Source organism: Falco peregrinus, chromosome 12 (genome assembly GCF_023634155.1).
Source record: "Falco peregrinus isolate bFalPer1 chromosome 12, bFalPer1.pri, whole genome shotgun sequence".
Classification (NCBI taxonomy): Eukaryota; Metazoa; Chordata; class Aves; order Falconiformes; family Falconidae; genus Falco; species Falco peregrinus.
In genome coordinates, this window is record NC_073732.1 from 7,404,060 (window position 1) to 7,420,115 (window position 16,056).

General features: G+C 36.6%; 1 protein-coding gene across 1 annotated transcript in view; it reads left to right on the plus strand.

Annotated features, from left to right (window-relative positions):
- CLSTN2 (calsyntenin 2) overlaps window positions 1-16,056 on the plus strand; it is a 385,424-nt gene that overhangs the window by 158,267 nt on the left and 211,101 nt on the right. Inside the window, exon 2 of the mRNA XM_055817555.1 lies at window positions 744-866. Within this exon, the coding sequence (XP_055673530.1) occupies window positions 744-866 (123 nt within the window). The remainder of the gene's footprint in view (window positions 1-743; window positions 867-16,056) is intronic.

A 16,056-nucleotide genomic window follows, 5' to 3' on the forward strand; every position in this document is an offset into this window, starting at 1 on the left:
GCACATTGAAATGGTTCAGGAGTAAGACAATCTGATGATACCGTGGTATGTCCCCTACTTTAAAAGTGTCTTTTTGTGTAATCTTCCACTCTACTTCAACACCAGACATCCTAATGTTCAACAGCTGTATTTGACGGACAGATTTTTCAGAAAATATTAAGATCCTATATAAGCATAACTAAAGCTGGTTAAATGGGAAAGAGGTGGTGGCTTTTATCAGAGTGATTAAAATGTAGAAGTTTATTTTTTGTCTACAATGTACAGAACACAAAAGTAATTTCAGGTGTTTTTCAAAAAAAATAAAATGAGAAGTTGACTGAGAGTCCGATGTTCTCACCTGCTTTTCTGCTTGCCTTTGTATCTTGAAAAGAGTTGTTTCTCTGGAAGTCATTTCTCTTGCATCAGTTTTGCAGCTGAAAGCAATTCCTTCAAAAGTGTCTAATTATGTCTGACAGTTGGGAAGACATTAAAAATATTTTGAAAATCGGCTTTTTATTTTGGTGTCTTAATTGGACAAATGTCTTTAAGTGTTTGGTTTCTTATCAACGACTTGCAGTACAATACATATATCATTTTGGTTCAGTGTTTGACTGTTTATAAAGTACTTCAGGATCTTGTCAGTGGCTTTTGAGTAATAACATTAATGTTGGTTGTATGTCAAATAATTGCTTTTTAAAGATAAAATGAGCTAAATGGATGTAAACCACAAATCAAATTAATTAGGCATACTGTTTCTTTTCTAGTGAACAAACACAAGCCCTGGATTGAGACCTCGTACCATGGGATCATAACTGAAAACAATGCCACTGTAATTTTGGATCCTCCCCTTGTTGCTTTGGATAAAGATGCACCTGTTCCCTTTGCAGGTAGGAACATGCGTTAACAGCAGCATTTGAGCTTATGGATTGCATTATGAAGTTACTAGCATTTGTAAGGCATGAATTTGCAGTGCAGAGATAACGTAATCTGAAGGACTGTTTAGTATCTGAGTACTTAGGACTTAGGACTTGACCGCTGGCCCGTAGACCTTGAAATGAGGTCTCTTTTGCAATGAATGTGCTGCTCATTTGCTGTGAAGCAGAAGTGATAATAGAGAGCATAATACAGCAGGCTTCCGCTATTAACATTTTTAATGAAAACACGAGAATTGGATAATTCAATTTTGATTTGCTTTTATAGAAATGAATCATTATAGTTGCCTAAAGTAAGAATACATAGTTAATTTTGTTTAAAAAATAACAGCCCTTCCTTTTTCTCTTCCTATTCTGTTCCCTGGCTATGGACAAAATATGTGACAAATATTTGAAGTTGCTCAAATCTTATGTTACTCTGTTAGTACTCTATAACTGTCAAGACTTGGACAGAAAATATAGTGGAGGTGTTGAAGATTTTTGCTTAGATTGCTGTATGATAGATGTATGTCATATAGAAGTTTTTACTTGTATTAAGTCTATTTTTCCTGATACTTATTCTGTCATGAGTTCCGTAAGCAGAAAAGAGTACTTTTGCATGTGAAGCAAGTTTTCGCTTAAATTCCCTGTTCCATTAAAAATATTTTTTGAAGAAAAGGGATAATATTAAGGCTTGATAGCTGTTCTGAAGATCCTAAAAAGATGCAGTTGTTAAAAAAGATTATATTGTTTTATGTTACATTATTGTGGAATACAGTCATGTTTGGTAAGCAGTAAGTCAAAATATTTGGTCCAAATAGCAATTTACAGCATCGTATAAGAATTGTTATTAGCCTTTTTCACCAAACACATATACTGGCATAAACTCATGCCCTGCAAAACAGGGATTCACAAATGTTTTTTATGTATTGAGCACCATTTCAGTATCAAGATTGGCTTGTCACTCCTGGTGCCCCATGGTTCTTGGTTGCACAGAACACTTCTTTCTCAACCATATATGCACCAGAGATGTTCAGTGTGAGGGGGACTCAACTAAATTTAGTCAGAGGTAAAAGCCTCAAATAGCATATATGTATGGATACAGCAACCTCAGCATGAAACATTTCTGTCTGCTGATCAGTTCCTATGGCACTGACTTGCTTGTTAATAGAGGCATAATCAACGTCCATTCAGAGGTAAGTAGACAGCCTCTAACTGCGAGGTGCTAATTATAATCAGAGTAGGTTCATACTTCATACAAAGATGCTCAGCATAAGGTGTCCTTATCTCTGTTACTAGTTTTTGAAAGGAAAGCTTACTTATTTCCAAATTATTTTTTTAATGCATTCATCAAGAGACAAATATATGTTAAAACAAAGAAAAAGTGCAGAATGAGAGTTTGAATGGTAAGCTGTTATTCATAATGTATTTTAGTACCCTTTTTTCTTATAATGGTAACTTTCACATAGGCATGCAATTCATTCTTTCAAAAGTTTGTACAAAACAGTAATGTAAACTTAGATGAAATCCTTGCTAAAGTAAACCTCTCTGTGAGATCCTCAGGTGCAGTTATTTAGGTACGAAGATTGATTCCTAGTGAAAAAAATGCCCTTTTCATTTTGGGGGGATTTTTCAGTTCCTATGAATGTTTCATCTCATATTTGCTTCTTTCACTTGCATTCCCTTGGGATGCTTGCTGGGATGTTAATCACATGTGCTGTTTCCACTGATAGTTTTACAAACACTTTACTGACTGGACATTTGCTAGCCTGATTATTTTCCTCAGTTTTTACACTGGGACAATCAACATGTTTTCCATGAATTAGTAATTTGCTTGTGTAGAGAATCATCCTTTGAAATACTGAACTTGCACAGAGGCTTTGGCTTTTGTGATAAAGATTATATTAGATGGTAGTTTTAATTTAGTTTCTTCATTTATTGATTTGAATTATTTATATCTTAAGAAGTGTTATGGATTTTAGGAGGGGAAATACTTGGTGTGTATTCCCTGATATTAGTAGTTCATTTCCAGGTAATATTGTACACTTATCCTCATAGTCTGCAGTCCAGACGTGATATTATGATACTGATTGAACCCTTAATTCCCTTGAAGGGCCTGGGTTCCCTGCCTGTTTGGAAAAAAACCTATATTTTTTTTTTTAAGACTTGCCTTTTTAAATTGTTGGAGTAAGTTCTTATTTCTGTTTTAAATTTCTGCTTTAATATCATGTAGTTTTATTTCACTTCATAAATTCATTAATTTTATTATAGAGCTTTAGGGAAAATTCAATTTGTGTAATGCATTTAGTAGGAGAAAACTGAAAATAGATACAGCTAAAAATTAAAAATATTTAGTAGCTGTACATTTAATTGCATTGTGATGTGGATTTTCCTCTATGGCCGTATTTTGTTTTAGTGGGGAAAACTTATTCTACATTATAATATATCAGTCTTCAATTGTACCAGATAATCAGAGCTCCAACAGTTCCTTTCTCATCACCCTATTAATATTTTTGGTTATTTGTCCAACTATTGTTGAAAAAAATATTAAAACGTAGCCTTTCGAAACATTTTCCATTGTTTTGCTTTTTTTTTTTTTTTAAATGTACCTAGATTTAAGAATATATTGGGGCAGTTTCTGACATGTGCTTAGATATCTACTTATATCTCCTTGAATGAACTATATTAAGACTAAAGGTACATGGTTTCTTCCTGTGGAACTACAGCTGTTGCAACAGCTTACCAGCAGATTGTTGGCTGTTCCATCAGTATTTATGTTAGCTTACGTCTATTTTTTTTAATTCAAAAAAATGACATCAGTGTGTATTTGACTTTAAAGAAAACAAACCACAAAACCAAACAAAAGAACTCCTCAAACAAACCAAACCCAAACACAAAACCCCAGCCCAGCTGCTATATATCCTTTCAGTTTTCATATGGGTGTAAGTCCTGTAGAAACAAAACTGAACTAACGGCAAGAAAACTCTCAAGTTAACTACCAGGTTGATGTTCCTGGAGAATGCCTGTATAGCTGCGTAGCTAGATGTTATGTGGACAGTGTAATCTTCAAGCTTTTTAAAATTTCTTCCTTTTTCAGTGGTCGTCTTCCATCAGTGACAGGCTGAGAAAAATTTACAGGGTTTATCATTGAAAGGGGGGACAGGTTACAGTAGGTGAAATGCATCCTGATTTCATACAGATATTTACTAATTTATATCTATATATTTCATGTTTATATCTGTATCTTGCTATTGAGGGTCTAGTTCTTCTGGAAACATGCATAACTTCTGGAAGTAAGGGTAGGTATCCTTATATTCATGGCCAAGGCAAGGAGAGCTTCAGAAAGGAGGTGCATCAGTGTCAAGCTAGAACGTATGTCATGTCAAACCAAGCGTGCTGGGGCCATGCATTGGAGACTATAGACCTCGCTGAGGTTTTGCTTCCAAATTGTCTGTTATGCTTTATAAAACAAAGTTGGTGTTGAGGTCTGGGCTATCTGTAGATAGGCTGGCACTGCAGTCTCTAGGGTTATGATGACAAGACGTGCTCCGCTAATTGCAGATACCAGCGGTTAATGAGGTTGCACTGTTCTTTCTGTGCAGGGAGGCACAGCAGCACTGGCCTGAAGGAACCAGGAAGGGCTTTTGGTGCCACTCACTATAAAAGCTCCCAGTTCAGTACGAAGAGCCTGGAAGTGGGGCAGGTTTTCCCACTCAGAGCTGTGTATTATCAGGGATGCTTTGAGCAATGTATGCATCACCTTGCTTCTGTTAATTGCCATAGTGCACAGGTAGTTTATGCATTTTATATTTTTCACCTGAGCAAATAATCTTTCACCTAATAACTACTTCATTAGGAAGCACAAAGGCAGAACTAAGCTATTAAGGTGCATTTGGTATTCAATGGCTTTTATCTGCCCTCAGTACTTGGGTTTTTTTTCAATACCCATTCTCATGTTCTCATATTTTTTAGTTTAAATGTGAGTTGTAGCATAGATCTACTTCAAACTATAAGCAGTATTTTTGTTTTCTCTTCTGGAAACTTTAACATTGTTCCTAATACCTGTGCCTTTTTTCCTCTCCGTGGCTACTAAGGTAAGTCTTTTATTAACTGTCTTGTCAACCCCTTCTAGTAGTACACACATTATGGTGCATGTCAAACCCCTATTCATGGAGCGGTCACCAGAGAAAATTACTATAATCTGCACTTTTTCCCCCTCACCTGTATCCAATGTCTAAACACAAGAGTGATGACAGGAGAAAAAAGAATCTGTGCAGTTATGCTCTCAACAGGTCTGCGTTTCCAGGAAGGACTAATGAGAGACTAACAAGACTAAATGTGCCTGTGAAAGTGCTGGCTGTCAAATGTGATCAGCCTATTTCATAACTGGAGCATGAAGACTTTCACAAGATTGTAATGAATGGTCTTTGCTATCTCTTTGTCGTATGAGTTTACTGTGAATTGGTGCAATAATTGGAGAATATGTAAAATCATGGTTCTTAAAATTGCCATGGTATGAAGATAGTTCACTTTCTTTTTTTCATGCAAGTACATTATTCAGACCCATAGCTTTGACGGAAAGCTTGGAAATACCATTGCAAATGGTTAAGTGCAGGAAGTCATACAAATAGTTTTCCAATACTGTTGATCTTTAAAATAAAACTCACCATAGTAGTCTGGAGCAAACAAAAATCCCCCAAAAACATGAAGAAACTGCAAGGTTATGCCTTCCATCCTTCTCTCAAACAGTGTTGTGTAGGTGCAGTGTGGGGTTATTTATTATCTAATTTAGGGAAATCCATTGGAGAAATGTCTCTGTAAAAATAAATATAGTAAAATCCACCCAAAAGAAGGAATTTAACTTTAATTAGACTTGCACCAACCTGCAGGGTCTGCTGTACAAGTCGGCTCTCACATGCTTTTACAGACTGGAAGTTGCTTCAGTGCTTTGACTTTCAGGCTTAGGAGTGGCTTGGCTTAGAAACAAGGTGAGATCAACTGAATCAATTTGACAGTGTTCTGTTTCTGTGGTAGTAAGAAGCCCTCACAAAATGCTGTAGGAGTTTGGAAGGGTATTTGGAAGGGACATCTGTCTGCGTTTCAGTAACAGCAGCTCCGTTTCATCAGCAATGTTGTGCTACAATAGATCTGAAAGGAACTTTAGGATGTCTCCAGTCCATCCTCCTGCCTAAGGCAGGACCCATTATACCTGTGTCATTCCTGATAAATAGTTTTCTGTCCTAATCTTAAAGATCTGTAGTGACAGAGATGCAACAGCTTCCCTGGGCTATCTATTCTATGCTTCACCATACTCACTGTTTCTTACGATGCTTCACCTGAACTTTCTGTACCGCAATTTTAGCCCATTAGTTTTTGTTCTATCTACCGTGGCTAGGCAGAGCAGATGATTCCCATTCTTTTTTGCAGCAACAGCCTTTTATGTTACTCCCTAAAAGCACGGTGAGCATCTTAAACAGCACAGGGGTGGGGGGGCAGCGCGGCAGCTTCAGCTGTCCATTGCATTATTGATACAGACCTGGAGCAGAGAAACGGGAGGCAACGGTGAGAGGACATATGCCCTTTTCACCTTGAAAGTGAAAAGCCCAACTCTTCACCGTGTCACCAGTATTAGCCTGTTAAGCTTGCATTTGAGTGCAACGTGTGGCACCAAGGTTAAGCTGGATAATTTCACCACAGTGAGTTGGGCCCATTAAATCTTAAGTTGCTTTTATGCTCTTGATAGATTTACAGATAGCCTTTTTAAAAAAGGTCAGATGTGTGTCTTCCTGGCTCCACACAGACAGGTACTCTGTATCTCAGAAGCAGTTGCAACCTTTGTAGATGAAATCCCAGTCCGACTTCATTTTGGCTGTGCTAAAACCACTGTGAAGGATAAAGAGATAATAAAACCAGCCAAGAAGAATGTCTGAATATTCACTAAACTACAAGCTGCATCCACAAATTCTCCCAAATCATCTTTGTTATTTTAGTAGTTCAGAGGAGCGTGTACTCTCAGCCGTACAGCAGCAAATCCAGTAGTTGTCAGTCGACTTACACCCAGGGGCTGCACGCAAAATCCTATTTCACTGCTTCAAACTGTGAAGCTGTCTAGCCGTGTTTGTTTGTTGTTATTGATAAGCAGTGGCATTAATAACAGAAACAATCTTTTTGGTAGAACATTAAAAATATGGAAATTATTTTTCAACTTGTGACTCTGAATGTTAACCTTTTTAACTCACTGTCAGCCAGACTTAAAACACGCTGTCAGTTTGTGATGCCCAGCATTCATTGGTGTTAAATACTTCACTGTGAAAATGATGCAGAACCAAAAAATCTGAACTGTAAGTGAAGCCATGCAGTATTGCAGTTCTTTATAATAAATCACCTTCTGATTTTTTGAACTTCTGCTTTTGAAGTTTACATTCATTAATGTAGCTTAATTAATTAAGACTGTAGCCTCTAAAGGCAAAAGAAAGAATCTCTTAATTGTGATCATAACCTCAGGTAGAATAAAAGATTGGCAATAGCACAGTCAATCCCGGAGATGCTGGCTTTGACCTAAGCACTGCTGCTTGTCATCCAGCAAAATAGAGTTATAAATGCTCAGGCTTCAGATTAAGAATGGACCAAAAAAATCACTCTGACAGTGACCTCTGTTGGTTGATCCCTGAAGTTTAGGGATGAAGGGTTTGTGGGTTTTGTGTTGGTTTTTTTGTTTTGTTTTTTGTTCTTGAAGTTTTTGCCAATTAAGTTCAATTGCTTTTCTTAGTCATTTTGACAGTAGTGAAATAAAAGTAGGCAACGTTAATGTCTCGGAAGAAGACGAAAGGTTCAAGAATTCAGACTGTTCTAATAGAGCTTTTAGTAGCTGCAGAGTGGTCTGTCATTGCAGGAAGTGGTTAGGAAGAAAATTAGACTTTAATGCGTGGACAGTGAATGTAAGATGCTTCTGGCAGACAAAAGCAGTAATGAATGAGAATGCTGAGATAAACTTTATTGCACCTAAATATGCTAAATTACCCGAAGCCAGAAAAAAAGCAAGTAAAGTAACCAGCTAATTATGGTTTGATGATATTCACTTGGGCTTTTAGACTATTTATGGAAAATAGTGATGTGAAATAAATTGGAACAGTTTTGGATAGTTTTCTTTATAAATAAGGCTTATCTTTGGAAAATTAGGGCAGAATATTACTGTGGATATGCAAACATACACATGCGGACAGGGACAGAATCTGGCATTTTATTGTGCTGAAGTAAATTACTACCTAATTAAAAAACTGTTTAATTAAAACAGTTTGTAACTGAAGTTGTCACGAAAATAGTCAGTTGTTAAAGTTTTGGAATGTTTGGAACACTATAGATAAACCTAAATGGGAAGTACTGGATTTGCTAACCTATAGGTCCCAAAACTGGTAGCTGCTAGTATGCTCTGACTATGGATGTAGATTTTGTGCCACATGCCTTTGAAACTAATGAAGGCTTGCCATATGAGTAGCATTACATTTAATTAAGAATACAAACTCTAACAACTTATTGATGTTGAGCTTTCAAAAAAAAAAAAAAAAAAGAAAAGAAGAAGACGCTACCAATGCATAGAATTGTTCCATTCAAAGTAGCAAAGTTCTGTGCCAAATTCAGATTTATTGTAGGAATTATTGTTATTCAGCAGCCCTGTCCATGGCAGGGGAAACGGAGACGTGTGCTTTCTTAGACTTTCCTGCTAGTTTGTTAAAAACCTTCAGCTTCACCTTTAAGATCCTGATTGTTGTGACAGATAGAAATGCAATAGAGAGTCATTGACAATTCTGGAAGACAATTGTTTTATTTGAACTGAATCCAGAATCAAATAAAAAAACTCCAATAAACTAAAATTCAATATTGTAGGAATGATAAACTCTTCCTTAACCAGATCTATTTATATCAGACAAATTTTATAGGGAATTTAAAAAGAATAAAAGTCCATGCTTTTCCATTTTATTCTTTGATATTATACTGTTAGTCATAAGAATATTTGTGGGTTTGACCCAAAAACTATTTTACTTTTTGCAAAAATTGGTCAGGCTTTTTTCTTCCACAATCATTGAAGGCGAATAATGAATTTTGCTTTTACTTGCAAAGCTAAATATTCACTCAATATTTTTTTCTAAACAATAAAAACAATAATTTTTTTTCTAAATGCTTCTGCTAATGCTTTATTAATGGAATTTCAAAGCTTGTTCTAAATATTACTTTATTTACAAAAAAATACTTATGTGACTGTTAGAAAGTGAAGTGAAAGCATCAATAGATGTTTTTGATTTATCGGCAATTCTTGGTTGATTAAAATATTGGCACTGTATCTCAACAGACTTGTGAAGGTGATACAGGCTACATAAAACGTTGCTAATAAACACCTTTTTAGAGACATTTCTAAGATATAGTAAATCTTGAATTGGTAGAACTAAACTCAGTGATACTGTAGTAATTTGTCCCATGTGCTGATGGTCCATCATGTAAGGATATAGCTGCATGGAGTGACACCAAGCAATGTGATTATCTGGTTGTATTTGTGTATTTTTTCATAGTGTGAACAACGTACCTGATTCTGCAATTATGATATAAAGTAATTTATTTCCATGACCTATGTCAGTTAATTTTCAATAAAACATTTTCAGAGCTGCAGGAACTAATTTATGTTGTTGAGGTAGTACTTAAATAATTCTTTTCTGCAATGGAATGTTTTGGAGTAAATCAAGACATTAACTTGATTTTGAGATGTAAGTTTTGCTATGTAGGTAAGGACAGATTCTACATACTTCAGCAGTTCTCTAAAATCAGTACTGTTTCCTCAGCTATGAGTTTTGAATTCTGACTTAGAGGAAGGACAGCGTCGTAGAAGTACACACTATTTTCCCTTCTGTGATGTTAAGTGACTTCAGGCACTTTAAAATGGGACTTCTGTGATCCAACTACACTCCCAAATTGACAGAACAGATTTGCCAGCTAACTTACAATTTTTATTTAAGGAATTACTATTATTATTAGAATTACAATTTGGTAGTTTCAGTCTGATGCTGATTTGCAGCACGTGTGTAGTTTAGGTAAAGAAAAGCGTTGCCTCTGAATCTTCTGTGATAAAAAGAACGAGGAGTAATTCTCTTATGATGCTGAGGAGTAATTCTCTTATGATGGTGTGAGTGGTATGTTGAGGGCTGCCCTAGTTTAAACAGTCTCGTATCTTCTTAAAATCAGTGCTTGCCAAAGATGTGTAAGCAGGTGAAAAGTGTGACAAAACTCTGCTGTAGTTAGACCTCTTTGTCATTATGCTTGCAGTAATAATTGCTTAGGTTCTTACAATTTCAAGTACAAATAAATATTTTAAAACATCTATTGATATAAATATCGTCTTTTGAAAAATGGTGACAGCAGGCATAACTCAACGGCATGAAGCTGGACAGTGAAGAAGTTGAAACAAGCAGGAATGATACCCGTGTTACAGTTTTTTTTCTTGTTGCATAGTTTGTTTCTCTTCATTATTTTTTATTCAAAAAGTAGAAAACTTGACCTGTCCGTGTTTGCTTGCAAAGGGTATGTCAACCTGGGAATTCAAAATCTGTGGCCATCTTTATTTCTGGTACTACAATAACATAAAGGACTCTCAGAGGGAGGCTGAAAGAAGTAGTGTGAAGATGCAGGGGAAAGAATAAACAATTATTCTGAGTCAAATAGTACAACTTCCACTCTAGTATCTCTCTTCACGCTTTCATTCCTTCCATGGTCTGTCCATTAATTCAATTACATCTACCTCCTTCACATAACTATTTCCTTCATTGTGTGTGTTCCTATGTTGTCATATTCTTAGGTGGATGATAGATTTTTTAAAAAAATCATTTGTGAAGGCATGAAGTGTTATTTATGCAGACCTAGAAAAATAATTTGTAATATTGTGAAGTGTTAATGACATAACAAGTGGACTTGGAATTTTCACCACTTAGAAGTTTACTGCAACAAAGTGGGCACTGCAGAATTCCAGTTTTCTTTAAAAATAAAATTAATAGGCTAAACTGGTTGGGAAAATACCATGTTAAAATATATTCCTCAAAATGGAACTCTTTCAGTTAGTGTAAGGCAGCAGACTTTTGCAGTTTACTTGAAATGGTTTTTAAATATTAAAAAATATCAAAAGAACAGCCTAAATAGGTAATTATTTAATCTTTAGAGTTTCTTTTGCTTATTAGTCAGCAATTCTCTTATGGAAAGAACAGTTGAAAACCCCTACTTTATATCTGCTGCTTTCCTCTCACAGGTGAAAAAGTTATTTTTCTGGACTAGAATAAACTCTCTCAATAGCCTGTAAGTGCTGTTGCTCCCTTCGCTTGCTGGGGTAGCCTAAAAAAATGCATGTGATACTGCTTTTATGAAGCAAGATGGGGAAGGAGAATACAAAGAATTCAAACTCTGGAGGGGTGTTTTAGGATATTGATTTTCTACTCAATTCTCCTGCTTCTGGCTGTGTGAAGTGGATCGAACCAATTTTTTCTCTTGGCCTAGGGTTTCCTCCACTGTCCTTTTTTTTTCCTGTTTAGAATATTAAAAAAAAAAACCCCAAACCTAAGTGCTTTTATCTTAGTGACTGTGCAGCACTGAATGGTCTCCTTGTGCAACATCAAGCACAAGGAGGATTTGCTGGTCTCAGCTGTCCCTATTTTCTGTTCCATAATCTTTTATGGTATAGGTATGTAGTATGTTTATAGTAGGTGCAACAGCTGGATTAGTGTGGGTTTTGAACCTGAGCTAACAATCCTGCTAGAGCCATACATCAGTGTGGTTACAGAGCTCTGTCTCTATGGCTGTCACAGCAGCAGTTAAGGTGGATGCATTGCTGAGACAGACATTGTGGAGTTAGATATAAGACATGAAGGGAAAGTACTGGCAAATACTTTCTCCAGTTTGGAGTGGGGAAAAGAAGGGGAGAAAATGTGTTCTTCCAAAAAGGTTGAAGAGTGTCAATACAGGATGTGTCGAGTAGACATGTTGACAGTTGATATTTCTCAAAATTAAAAATAAATTTTTGACTGTTTAGTCTTGAGTTTCTGTTTTGTGAAGACGAAATTTACTAAAGAAAGTTGGAATAAGCTAGATGTGCTTGTCATTTAATAGATCTGTATTTGTTCTTGGCCATTATAGATTTTAATATCAAGAGAAAAAATATCTGATTATTTATGATGAAAACGTAACACATGATGTAAAGGACCAGGTATTTTCTTAATTGTGTTACATGCATGGAGAAGTGTCACTGAGATGTTGTGAACAGTACTGATCCCACTGAGGTACAGTGAGGCAGGAAGAAGTTGTGAGAAATATAGTTAAGAATTTGCAGGATTTTCTAAGGAGTCATATTGAGAACAACAGGGCTATGTAACATCTAGGATTTGCTGGGCTTTCGTTCTGCTGGAATTTTGTTATATTAGGTTTCAAGGGACTTAAAAAGATTAATTGCCTGCGTTTTCAGATATCTGCTAATCCAGAGAGGCTGGATGACTTTGATGTAGCTGCAACATGTGGAAATGCAAAACACGGTCAAGTACATCTGATGTGTTCAGTTGTCAGGATCCTTATGTCAGCTGTAACACAGTCAATTCAAGCACTGGGCACAAGAAGGAGCTTGGCACAAAGGAGGTGTAGGTTGCCTTTTTTTCCTAAGTGATAGGCCTCTACTATTTTTTGTGGTGTTGCATCTTGCATTTACTGCCTGTATAAAAGGTATTTCAGGTTGGTTTAATAAACTAAATTCTTCTCTCATTAGGTATTCTGCTACACAAAATACGTACCCATTTCATTCAGGTAATTGGCCTTTACGGGTAAAATATAGTAGATAACTAGACTCTTGAAGTGAGATTTTTTTTTTCTCTTTTACTATTTTTATATTTTGAAGCTTTGTTTATTTGTATGCTGTTCTGTTTATTCCACCTTTCCTGAATGAAATCAGTTCTTTAGCTGCACTGTGGAAATTTAGTACAACATGAAATTCCAGGGAGAGAGACAAAATGGAAGTCAACTCATGGCCATAGTGATCACAATTTATTTGTATTTGTAAAATTGAACCTAAATGTTAAACCACAGAAAGAAATGGGCCTGCTTTTAAATAAAAGTCATCCTAGTGAGACTGCTGAGGGGACTGGGGCACTTGCCCTTGAGGAGAAGCTGAGGGAATGGCTTTGTTCAGCCTGGATAACAGACAGTTTGTGGGGAACGAACAGTATAGCCCCCTGACACCTTTGAGGAGGGGACTGAGAAGATGGAGCCAGGCTTTTCATGGTGGGAGGAGGAGAGGCAACAGACAGGAATTGAAACAGGGGTTCAGACTGCATATAAGGCAGAACTTTTTCACCAGGACAGTCAAAGGTTGGATCAGGATGCTTAGACAGACTAAGCCACCTTAAGAGGTTTTCAGGACCCAACTGGGTAGAGCCCTGGGTAACCTGAGTTCATAGCTGCCCCTGCTTTGAGCAGGACATTGGCCCAGAGAACTGAAGTCCCCTCCACCCTGAACTGTCTATGAATCCTGTGATTTTTATGATGTTGGAACATTTCTTTCAGAAATTAAATTGCAAAAGATGTGGTGGGTGGGAGGACACATGAGCTGCTTGTAATGCTATATCGGAAAGATGCTCCACTCGCTTTCTATGGGTTTGAAGTGGGTGACTGTGCTGACAATGACAAGGCCATTCGATAAGGGAAAGGAGACAGGACCTCTGGAGCAGTGACGTGGCTGAAGTCAGCTAGCAACGTTCTTTATCTGCATATTTATTCCCAACAGAGTCAGAGGAGGAGAATGGGCTTCACTGTTCAGTGTAAGCCTTGTTTTTTGTATTGAAGCAATGCTTTTATTTCACAATAAATTACTTTTTAAAAGGATCCTTAGCTTTTTTTATATAAACTGTTCTTTTAACTACTATAGCTACGTAGAATACACACAAAAACTGAGGCCTACAAAATATTAGTTATAAATAAAGATTCCTGACACCAGTTGTTTAACTTTATATGGCTGCTGAGCCATAAATGTTCTTTATGTGTCTTGTGCATATAAAATTCAAAAAAAAAAAAGTACACTGAAGACAGTTGACAGCAGACTGACTCTTACAGTTAACTCTTATGGCAGAATGACCAGATTGTATTGAGTGAACACCTCGGCAACGGTTCATGTCCAGACTGTATTATCTTTTGTAACAGTTGTGTTGACTATAAGCACATAATAGTCACGAAAGGCCACATGTTCCTTGTGATCCTTGACAGCATACATCATGTAAGTACTTTTTTATATGTCATTCTCTCAGATTTTTAGAGAGCGTATCAAAAATAAGCAGATACTAATATCAGACATCTCTTACTATTTTTCAAGATGACAGTTTATGATAAATGTAATTAGTAGTTAGACATGCTAAAATACTTAAAATGCAGTCCTTAAATAGTTGAATATCACTTTTAGAAGAAGCTGTATTGTCTGCCCTTGATTCATTTGGGGACTTTGTCTCCCAGTGGGACTTAATTTTCTGGTTAATTGTTGTTGTGAATAAATTTTTGGAGAGACTGTGAAACAGACTGGTAGGGATTCAAACTTGTCGTGCTGTTGGACATCTGTCTTTGTTTCAGGTTAATTGCAATATATTAACTTAGTTTTAATTTTAAACAGCTTTTTAAAAGAAAGATTTTATTACCAGATATAATGGACTTTTTACTGCACGTACTGTCCCTTCTGGCTTTTTTATATGCCTTTGATATTGTCATGGTTTAACCCAGCAGGCTGGTCTAACTTCTGGTTAACCGTGTAGGTTTAACACTACACGGCTGGTCCTTCACTCCCCTCCCTGCCCTGCAGTGGGATGGGGGAGAGAATTGGGAAAAAAAATAAACTTTGTGAGCTGAGATAAAGGCAGTTTAATAGGACAAAAAAAAAAAAGAAGGTAAAACAATAATAATTATGAAAGAATATGCAAAACAAGTGATGCCCACCACTCACTGACCAATGCCCAGACGTTTCCCGAGCAGTGGTCCCTGGTGATGGCGAGCTTTCCTCCAGTTTATGTGTATATATAATATATATAGAGAGAGCATGACATCATATGGTATGGAATATCCCTTGGGCCAGTTTGGGTCAGCTGTGTCCCCTCCCAACTCCTTGTGTCCCCACCCCACCCCCACCCCCCCCTGCTGGCAGGGCAGTCTAAGAAGCTGGAGTCCCTGACTTGGTGTAAACATGGCTTATCAAACCATCGGTGTGAAACATCAACGTTATTCTCATCGTAAATCCAAAACACAGCACTATGCCAGCTACTAGGAGGGAAATTAACTCTATCACAGCTGAAACCAGGGCAGATCTTCAGATATGACAGAAGATTCAGTGACAGAAGATAAGTTGTTCAAAAAACCAAAACCAAACTCAAGCCCCTAAAACACCCCCAAAACAAACAAAAAGCCTCCAAACAACCTTGATAATCTTACTGCTTGGAGTGTAACTTGATTTGTTACATTTTATCTTTTGCAGTTAAAAGCAGAAGAAAAAAAATCAAGCTTTTCACTTCAGTCAGAAAATTTTAGTTCCCCGAGTTCTTCAGACTCGCTTCATACCTGATCTTTTCTTTAGGGAAGTGAGTCTTGAGTACGTGGGTTGAAGAAAACATTTTATTTGAATTAATTACCCTCAGCGTGTTATGCTGAAATATCCTCCTTACTAATTGACTTGTATAGCTTTTTTTATTTACTTTCATTTAAAGTTTAAGCCATAAACAAACTAAAGGTGTAGAACCTTCTAGTCCAAGATAACTTACTGGGTTTGAAAAACCACGTGAACAGTGTTGACTAATATAAAATGGCATTTTTCACAGAATGCATTATTTATTGTCCCCTACACATTTCTCAACTATTCATGGTAGGGAATTTTAAGTTAAATATCTTCAAAAGTTGCTGAAAATTTCCTTTAATTTTTCTTTGACCTACTATAAGTCTCTTTCATTATAAGACCAGTCCATATTTTTGTGGTATTTTTTTGTATCACTGTGTTTACAGATACATGGATGTTTAAAGAAAAGAAGTTGCACAGATCTGGGTAGATTTTGCTGACTTGTTGTGAGTGATAGTCTTTCACCAAGATGTCTCTACTACTCATTTTTTATTATGTGTTTAATCT